Below are 10,320 nucleotides of genomic sequence, written 5' to 3'. Positions count from 1 at the left end.
GATATATGCTTATACTTATTGCTTCTTATGTAAGTGCACGGTTGTTTTTAAAATATTTTCTCCTCGTGCTAAAGAGGAGCAGAGAAATCAAATAGTGATTTTTTCTTTTTCATTATGAGAGAAAGAAGAAAAAGAAATCGATAGATGTTTACAGGATGAAAGTTTAAGTAGGTCAAGAGATGTATTCTGATGCTTTTAGTGGTGATTGAAAGAACCAGACTTTGGGGATAGTGCTAAACTTTGTGAGATTTTCCTTCCATGGTGAAAATGATATAACACAATTACATGTTGCCACTGAGGCACAACTCTTATATGTAGAAAGGATCTCCTAAACAAATTATTCAGTATTTTCAAGTAATAGAGTAACATGAAACACAGTGAGACCAACTCATTTGTTCCCAGGAAATTAATTTGTGTGTGTGTGTTGTTGTGCAAAGCTTACAACTCATACCTTCTAACTCTGTCCGGTGTTTTCCTGTGTTGCCCAGCACCTTAATGCCCATAGAAGCACATGATTCCATTCTTCAGCCTCTTCATTTGAGAAGAATATATTTCTGGAATTATTATTTATATTCTTCCTAGTCCAACTTTGAACTCCCAAAAGCAATACTAATGTTTGATTTATCTTTTTGTCTTAATAGTTAACAGAATTCCCAGGACATAAATGTACTTGGAAACTGTAAAATTAATAAGAAATAATTTCCATATAATTTGTTATATCGGTAAGTATTATTACTGAGTCATATATTATAGTGCTTAACAATTCTTTAGCTCATTCACATACCTGTGTTTGCATATCATTCACATAGCTGTCTTTGCATATCTTTTGGATTCAAAAGATACATGTCCAAAGCACAGACATTTTGGGGGAAAAATTTAGTAGTCTCTTAAATCTGCTAAACTTTATGATAATTGTCACACACAAGAGCATTCAGAAAAAAACAAACAAACTGTGCCCTCTTGCAATGCACACTGCTGGAGAAGAGAAGGGGAGAGATAATAAGGCAGTGAGAAGGAAGCTTGTGATACGGTTGGAGATTGATAGGAAAAAACCCATTTACATACCAGTTAGAGTAGGAAGTGGCAACCTACTCCAGTATTCTTGCCAGGATAATTCCATGGACAGAAAAGCCTGTGGGCTACAGTCTATGGAGTCGGGAAGAGTTGGACATGACTGAAGTGACTGAATAAGCACACAGAGACCAATAGCAACCTTCCACTATTCAGGGCTGTAGTTTCAGCTCCTATATCTTTTAGAGAGAAATATGTTATATTTAGTGGAAATAAGAATAAGAACACTTTATAAATTATATAATATAGCCCACAGAGCATCCACAATTGTTTACACAAGAATATGAAATATATGGCATATTAAAAGTTGTTTTTCAGGACTTCCCTGGTGGCTCAGATGGTGAAGAATCTGCCTGCAATGCTAGAGACCTGGGTTCAACCCCTGAATCAGGTAGATCTCCTGAAGGAGGGCATGGCTACACACTCCAGTATTTTTGCCTGGAGAATCCCATGAACAGAAGAGCTTGGCAGGCTATAGTCCATGCAGCTGCAAAGAGTGGGACATGAATGCAAAGAGTGGGGCATGAGTGATTAACACTTTCACTTCCATTCAGGAACATAAATCTCTCCCTTTAGAATCTGCTTAAGGACGTTTATTATTTTGCACATTCAGATAAAAAGTGTGGGTAAAGGGGAGAAATGATCATGAAGATTCATTTTTGAGGAGTGGGAGAAAGAGAAACTCTATAAGAAACTAAAGCTTTATTAAAGGAAAAACAAAGACAATTTGTACAGTTTGAGATTAAAATTCATAGATACAAATTTCAATCCACTCATTCACTATTGACTCAAAGCCATCTTATTTTAGGAATGCAGAGATCCACTTATCCTAGTTACCAACCTTTCTTCAGTAACCTCTGGATTCCTTGCTTGATCTCCTGAGTTCGCACCCCATAGACAATGGGGTTGAGGGCTGGAGGGATAACATGGTGGAGGATATTGAGCAAGACGGGCACGTCAGAGGACACTTCCTTTTCTACCACAAGAGTGAAGACAAAAACCAGAAGGACAGTGCTAAAGAAGAGGATCAGGATGACGTGGGAGCCACATGTGCTTAGGGCCTTGGCCACAGCTCCTTCTGACTTGAGTTTCAGAACAGCCCTTAGTATGAGGGTGCAGGAGAGGAAGATGAGGATGAGGTCAAATCCCAGCAGAGTCCATCCACAAGCAAATTGGTAGAGACGATTGATGATAATATCACCACAGGAGAGCCTGGAGACTGACATATTGGCACAGAGGCAGTTCTCAATGACATTTTCCCGACAATAATGGAGACGTCCTGAAAGAATGGGGATGGGTACTGTCAAAAAGATGCTTCTGGCCAAAATAAAAATGACTGCTTTGACTACAAATTGGTCAGTAATGATGGACAGGTATTGTAGAGGATGGCAAATGGCCACATAGCGGTCATAGGCCATGACCATGAATGTGCAGGACTCCATGGCAAAGATACTATTCATGGTGAACATCTGGAGGAAGCAGGTGAAGAAGCTGATGGACCTGAGATCAAACCAGAAGATGGCCAGGACCTTGGGGATGACAGTGAGGCAGAGCGCCATGTCCAGCAGGGAGAGGAGGCTGAGCAGGTAGTACATGGGCTCATGTAGAGAGGCCTCCAGCTGGATGGTGATCAGGAGGGTGGCGTTGGCCCCCATGGCCAGGAGGAAGAGGAGACTAAGGGGCAGGGACAGCCAGAGCTGCCAGCTGGGGGACCTGACAAAACAGTTCAGGAGGAAGTCTGAAATCTCAGCGGAGATGCTGCCATTTTGGTGTGCTGTCATATTTGACAAAATATTCCTACACCTTCCTTTTAGTGATCTGTAAAATCGGGATAAAAATTAGCTACTGATTCAAGATACATAAAGATAGAACAAATTGCTTTACTTAAGTGACTTATGCATCCTGGCAGATTATCCATCACTAAGTGAATTTTTGTGTTTGTCTTATGTAGCCAGTATGATATTCATATTACTTTAAGCAATTCAGAAGGCCGAGGTGCTGTGATTTCTTTGTAGTGTTTGATTTGTTCAAGGTTTATTTATAATATTTTAATAGAGTATATACTTGCTTTATAATATTTGTTAGTTTCTTCTGTACATTAAAATGAGTCAGCTGTTTGTACACATATATCTCCTCCCTCTTGAATCTCCTTCCCTCTCACCACCCCTACTGCTGTCTTACCTAAGTCATCACAGAGCACTGAGCTGAGCTTCCTGGACTATATTGCAGGTTCCCACTAGCTATCTCTTTTACACATGGTAGAGTATATATGTCAACCTCAATCTCCCAATTCATCCACCCACAGCACTCTTGTATCCACATGTCTCTTCTCTCTGACTAGATCTTTATTCATGCCATGCAAATAGGTTCAGCTCTACTGTTTCACCAAGTTTCACACATATGTATTAATACATGATATTTGTGTTTCTCTTTCTGACTCACTTCATTCTGTATTTTTAATAGAGCTGTTAAATCTTTATAGAAAGTAAGAGGAGAAAATTATTTAGGAAGCTTCTTTATAACAGGTGAGTCTAAATTCATACTCATGTTTCTTCACTATTTAAAAATGATTACATGGACTACAATATCTACAGTTTAACTTGAACAATACATGCTAGTAAGCAGCAGAACCTGGCACAACTGAGGGACTCAGATAAATGTCTGTAGACCACTAGCTACCATAATTTGACCTTTCAGCTGTATTTATTATGCTTTAATTAGAGATTTTAAAAATTATGCACTGAAAATAATGTTTGTGAATTTGCATGTGTCTAAAAAGTCATTTTGATTTGGATTATTTGTAAAAAATTGTTTCTTATTTATTCTACTTCTTAGGTTTTTATATTAGTAGGATTCCTAAATTCTGGAAGAAACAACTTTAAAAGGAGAATGAACAATTCCACCCAGCTCTGCTGGACTAATACCTAATAGTAAACAGGAGGAAACTTGATTCTTCTGATTGCATTAGTGTGAGGTTGATGAGATCTACCTTTAAAATCCTTCTATCTCCTTTCCGTTTCCCTTTTTCATCTTCAGTGCAATAATCCAGGTAAACATTCCCTCTTTCCTCCAGCTAGTTCAATGTTGCCACTGTTGTCTCATCATTTAAAGTTTCTCCTTGGCATGCTGTTAGATACTAGGGTCACCAAATTGAGTTAGAAACCATCTCTATTCTGAAGTAGGGAAAACTAAAACCATTCTGGGCCAACAGTAATAGTAATAAGTGCTATGAGCAATGACAGGGTCTTGCGTAAACTATTATGAGAGAGTAGGGGAGGGCTGCTTGGAGAAGGGATTTAGGTTACCTACTCCAGTATTCTTGGGCTTCCCTGGTGGCTCAGGTGGTAAAGAGTCCGCCTGCAATGTAGGACACCTGGGTTCAATCCCTGGGTTGGGAAGATCTCCTGGAGGAGGGCATAGCAACCCACTCCAGTGCTCTTGCCTGGAGAATCCCCATGGACAGAGGAGCCTGGCAGGCTACAGTCCACAGGGCTGGACACGACTATGTGACTGAGCACAGCGGAGCACAGGGGAGTGCTGACCGCCAGGCATGGGGAGTGGGCTGGAGAAAGAGAATGTGAGTAAAGTGATGGGTGCCCTCATGGCACTAGTGATAAAGATCCCGCCTGCCAATGGAGGAGATATAAGTGACATGGGTTTGATCCCTGGGTTGGGAAAATCCCCTGGAGGAGGACACAGCAAGTCACTCCAGACAGAGGAGCACGGAGGACCACAGTCCATGGGGTCTCTAAGAACTGGATAAAACTGAAACAGTTCAGCACCCATCCTCATTTACATTACAGAGGAGGAATTCTAAGGTTCTCCTCCACCTGAATTGTGACAGAGAATCAAAAGAAGTCTGTAACTTGGCAAAATGTATAGGTCAGGACTTTCTGGTGGCCTTCAAATCATGCAGTCCATTGTAGTCAAATCTGTCTTCATAAACAGAGTCTCATATAAAGAGTTATCACATGGGTTTACAAACTTCTTTCCAGGAGTTTTTAAAATTCTCTCTTGATTTCTCACTAGGTTTACTAACATAATATAAATTTTCATACTGTTTAGCTGTTGAACTCTTGTCACTTGCTGAGAATGGAGCTCCAATATCTAGGACTTCATCTCATTTTATCTTTCACTCTCTTGTGAAATATGTTTTATTATCATCACATTACAAACAAGGGAAATGATTCCCAAAATCTTAACCATCTACCCAGTATTAGGCTAATCCTCTTCCTATCTAATCCTTATCAAGTGTGTTAGATTCAAACAACTTCCAGTTTCTCTCTGACCCTAAAAACCAATTCTATGATAATGTACTTAGCTCATCAATACTATAAAAGAGTAATCAAAAACCACCAATGATACAATTAGTAGTTCTGAAAACAGAACTGATAGACGAGAAATAGCTTTGGGATAGGGGGCAAAGTAGCAAGGGAAAGGAAGCTTTAATCAAACTGTGAACCCAGAACTAGACAGTATTTTCATATCAATGGAAACCAACTTTTGATTCTGTAGTGTTTCAAGTTGTGTTCTTGTTTCCAGTTATGAATTCTAATCTCCAAATGCAGTTTCAGTCCTCCTCAGCTCCCAAATTCTCCTCACCAGAGACTCCCTGTTAGTGACCAGGGTGGACTTGCAGAGGAAGGAGGAGGGCTGTTCCTTCCTAGTCTCCTCTCTTCCCTCCTCTTGGTTCTCTGCTTCCCCAGACAAAGGGTCCTGTCTAGCTGTGACATGCCAGGCATGGCCTTTCCACCTGATACATAGATGAGATTAAATGATCTTCCAAATTTTTTCCTCTTGTTAATAACAGAATACATTAGTAGTGATATTGACAATTTGGGGATGAATTGTACACATATCATGTCATATAATGTTAGCCATACTCTGAAGAAAGTGCGTCAAGTTGACTATCTTAATAATTTACGTCTTCAAATGGAAAAATTTTTTCAGTGGTATTATATGTCTTTTGCTCAGTTTAATTGCTAGGGTTTGGATGTGAAAGAAACAAACGTCAGGCCATGCCATTGAATATATGTATACAGCTGTGTCCTGTGTCATCACAGCGAGGTAGAAATGCATATCTTATTTGCCATGTTATTTTATATATTTGAGTGTTAAGGTTGTTAGGGTTCACCTAACTCCACAGAACTCAGACAGACCTTTAAGACATCTTGAAGTGTAGTTACAGACATTATTGATGATATCCAGTAGCAGATACTTTGGGCATCATTTTCTGGTTTTGGCAGCTGTAGTTTTTAGATATTATTCAGATTGAACTGACATCTGAGGAGCTACTTTCTGACACCCTCTGACCCCCAAGTGTGATCTCTGTTCTCACCTTAAGTTATATAGAATAAATTTAATTCCTACTCCATGATTCCAATACTTTTGCATGAATACTTTGTGCCCAGTGTCCATACTCCTTGTTGACACGTTTGAAATTTTCATAAGTGGGGTCCAGATGATGTACTTTCAAGCTCCCCACCACTCGTCTCCTATGGACAAACTTCACCTCCTCTGCATCTCTGTCATCACCAAGAAAAAAATCATAGAAAAGAAGGGCAAAGGAGAGAACAAGGTTCCAGCACAGAGCTTTCACTTGCACTTACTCACCTGACACCGGAGGCACTATCAAATACTGGTTTTCAGGCTACTTCAGCAGCACTGTCCCAGGAATGGAAACGAACACAGACCCCTGATGAAGAGATAAGTCTTTCCTGTCTTCTGGTTAATGCTGGTCTATCTTTCTTCACTCAGACTCAGGGATGACATTAAGCGTGGGCTCTGGTTCCACTGATACTGAAGCCTTGGAGCGTTCCCAAGTACCTGGGGTAGGTATACCTCTGGAGCGTTAGGGACTCTGCCTTCTGGGAACTCTCCATTCTGCTCCCTTTGGCCCTTTGGCCCTTAAGGCCATTCTGGGAAAGGAAGGCAGGCAGATGAGAGAAGAAATTACTTTCTTTCCCTGTAAAAGAAAGGACCTCTGGGAATCCAGTCCTACACTGCCATGTCTCTCTTGGCAGTTAGTCAGTCTCCTAAATATAACTGTCTTACATACATCTTTACATGTCTATTTGTGTTTGTATATAAATTTTTGATGTCTTCTATCGATCCTTTAAACTCACTCAGATACTCACATGGAATTCCTGAACATGCTTAACAGATGATAGTGACATCCAAAATTGTGTTACTGAATGAATTGATGTTAATATATCATCACTTTTATCACGGCATAATAATGATAAAAGTGCAAGTGGAAGTGAAGAAAATATTGAGAAAACACAATATATTTTTCAGAGAGAAAAGCAACAGTCATTTTTGCTGATTCAAATTTTTTAAAACGGGATTTATATGCTAGGAAAGAAAATTTGTTCCTTTATTTTTTATTCATTTTAAACCTCATATGAATTATTCATACCTTTCAAGTTATGGGCACAAGCATCATCCATTTTTCTCAGGTCCTTCTTTTGTTTCAATTTTATTTCACTTTTTTTTTTCATATCTCAATATTCTTCCTAGTTCTCCTCCCTTCGAAAAAGTGAAATCTCTAGTGTATTTAATATATGTGCTCCTAATTAATTTCCAGTATGCTTATTTAGCTATATATTTGTGTAAGGAATACAGTTGGATATTGAATTTTCATAAATGTCATTGTGTCATAAATATGATGCTAGTTTTAATTTTTCTCACACTAAATCTTAAAAATATGTCATATGTTGCTTTGGGTGATTTGACTTTATTATTTTTGAGTGGGGCTCATTTTCCATTGTGCCCATTATCCCCTTTGGCTCACATCCATATGATCTGTAATAATTATTCAAATCAGTTGTTTCGTCATGTCCGACATTTTTCACCCCCTTGGACTGCAACATGCCAGGCTTCCCTGTCCATCACCAACTCCTGGAGCTTACTCAAACTCATGGCATTCGAGTTGGTGATGCCATCCAACCATCTCATCCACTGTTCTCCACTTCTCCTTCTGCTTTCAATCTTTCCCAGCATCTAGGTCTTTTCAAATGAGTCAGTTACTCACATCAGGTGACCAAAGTATTGGAAATTCAGTTTCAGCATCAGTCCTTCCAATGAATATTCAGCAATGATTTCCTTTAGGTTGGACTTGTTTGATCTCCTAGCAGTCCAAGGGACTGTCAAGAGTCTTCTCCAACTCCACAGTTCAAAAGCATCAATTCTTCAGCACTCAGCTTTGTTTATAGTCCAACTCTCACATCCATACATGACTACTAGAAAAATCAAAGCTTTGACTAGATGGACCTTTTTCAGCAAAGTAATGTCCTGTTTTTTAATATGCTGTCTAGATTGGTCATAGCTTTTCTTCCAAGGAGCAAGCATCTTTTAATTTCATGGGTGCAGGTATCATCTGCAGTGATTTTGGAGTCCCCCAAAATAAAGTATCTCATGGTTTCCATTGCTTGCCCATCTATTTGCCATGAAGTGTTGGGACCAGATGCCATGATGTTAGTTTTGTGAATGTTGAGTTTTAAGCCAGCTGTTTCACTCTCCTCTTTCACTTTCTTTCTTTTTTTTTTTTTTAAATTTTTTTATTAGTTGGAGGCTAATTACTTCACAACATTTCAGTGGGTTTTGTCATACATTGACATGAATCAGCCATAGAGTTACACGTATTCCCCATCCCGATCCCCCCTCCCACCTCCCTCTCCACCCGACTCCTCTGGGTCCTCCCAGTGCACCAGGCTCGAGCACTTGTCTCATGCAAAACAGAAAAAGAGACACAGAAGTAGAGAACAGACTTCTGAACTCTGTGGGAGAAGGTGAGGGTGGGATGTTTAGAAAGAACAGCATGTATATTATCCTCTTTCACTTTCATCAAGAGGCTTTTTAGTTAGTTCCTCTTCACTTTCTGCCATAAGGATGGTGTCATCTGCGTATCCTAGGTTATTGATATTTCTCCTAGCAATCTTGATTTCAGCTTGTGCTTCATCCAGCCTGGCATTTTGCATGATGTACTCTGCCCATAAGGTAAACAAACAGGGTAACAATATACAGCCTTGATGTACTCCTTTCCCATATTGGAACCAGTCCGTTGTTCCATGTTCGGTTCTAACTGTTGCTTCTTGACCTGCATACATATTTCTCAGGAGGCAGGTAAGGTGGTCTGGTAATCCCACTTATTGAAGAATTTTCCAGTTTGTTGATAGCCACACAGTCAAGGGATTTAGTGTAGTTAATAAAGCAGAAGTAGATGTTTTTCCGGAATTCCCTAGGTTTTTCTATGAACCAATGGATATTGGCAATTTAATCTCTGGTTTTCTGCCTTTTCTAAACCCACCTTGAACATCTGGAAGTTCTTGCGTCATGTACTGTTGAAGTCTCAGTTAAGTTCAGTTCAGTCACTCAGTCGTGTCCAACTCTTTGCAACTCCATGAATCCCGGCATGCCAGGCCTCCCTGTCCATCACCAACTCCCGGAGTTTACTCAAACTCATGCTCATCTAGTCAGTGATGCCATCCAGCCATTTCATCCTCTGTCGTCCCCTTCTCCTCCTGCCCCCAATCCCTCCCAGCATCAGGGTCTTTTCCAATGAGTCAACTCTTCCCACTGGCCAAAGTACTGGAGTTTCAGCTTCAGCATCAGTCCTTCCAATGAACACCCAGGACTGATCTCCTTTAGGATGGATTGGTTGGATCTCCTTGCAATCAAAGGGACTCTCAAGAGTCTTCTCCAAAATCACAGTTCAAAAGTATCAATTCTTCAGCACTCAGCTTTTTTCACAGTCCAGCTCTCACATTCATACATGACCACTGGAAAAACTTGACTAGACAGACCTTTGTTGGCAAAGTAATGTGTATGCTTTTTAATATGCTATCTAGATTGGTCATAACTTTTCTTCCAAGGAGTGAGCGTCTTTTAATTTTATGGCTGCAATCACCATCTGCAGTGATTTTGGAGCCCTCCAAAATAAAGTCTGACACTGCTTCTACTGTTTCCCCATATATTTCCCATGAAGTGATGGGAACAGATGCCATGATCTTAATTTTCTGAATGTTGAGCTTTAAGCCAACCTTTGCACTCTCCTCCTTCCCTTTCATCAAGAGGCTTTTTAGTTCCTCTTCCCTTTCTGCCATAAGGCTGGTGTCATCTACATATCTGAGGTTATTGATATTTCTCCTGGCAATCTTGATTCCAGCTTGTGCTTCTTCCAGCTCAGCGTTTCTCATGATGTACTCTGCATAGAAGTTAAATAAGCAGGGTGACAATTTACAGCCTTGA

General features: G+C 40.0%; 1 protein-coding gene across 1 annotated transcript; it reads right to left on the bottom strand.

The window, feature by feature from the left end:
- Positions 1-1,904: 1,904 nt before the first annotated feature.
- On the bottom strand, positions 1,905-2,852 carry LOC136174922 (olfactory receptor 56A3-like). The gene has a single exon (XM_065945187.1). It carries the CDS (start codon positions 2,850-2,852, stop codon positions 1,905-1,907), a length of 948 nt encoding a protein of 315 aa, XP_065801259.1.
- Between the last annotated feature and the right edge of the window lie 7,468 nt (positions 2,853-10,320).

Source organism: Muntiacus reevesi, chromosome 9, assembly GCF_963930625.1.
Source record: "Muntiacus reevesi chromosome 9, mMunRee1.1, whole genome shotgun sequence".
In the NCBI taxonomy this organism is placed as follows: Eukaryota; Metazoa; Chordata; class Mammalia; order Artiodactyla; family Cervidae; genus Muntiacus; species Muntiacus reevesi.
The sequence above is the reverse complement of the archived record's forward strand: the minus strand, read 5'-3'. Positions and strand labels throughout refer to the sequence as shown.

Excerpts from the sequence above, each read along its gene's own strand:
- LOC136174922 (XM_065945187.1), bottom strand. The coding sequence starts at position 2,852 with ATGACAGCACACCAAAATGGCAGCATCTCCGCTGAGATTTCAGACTTC.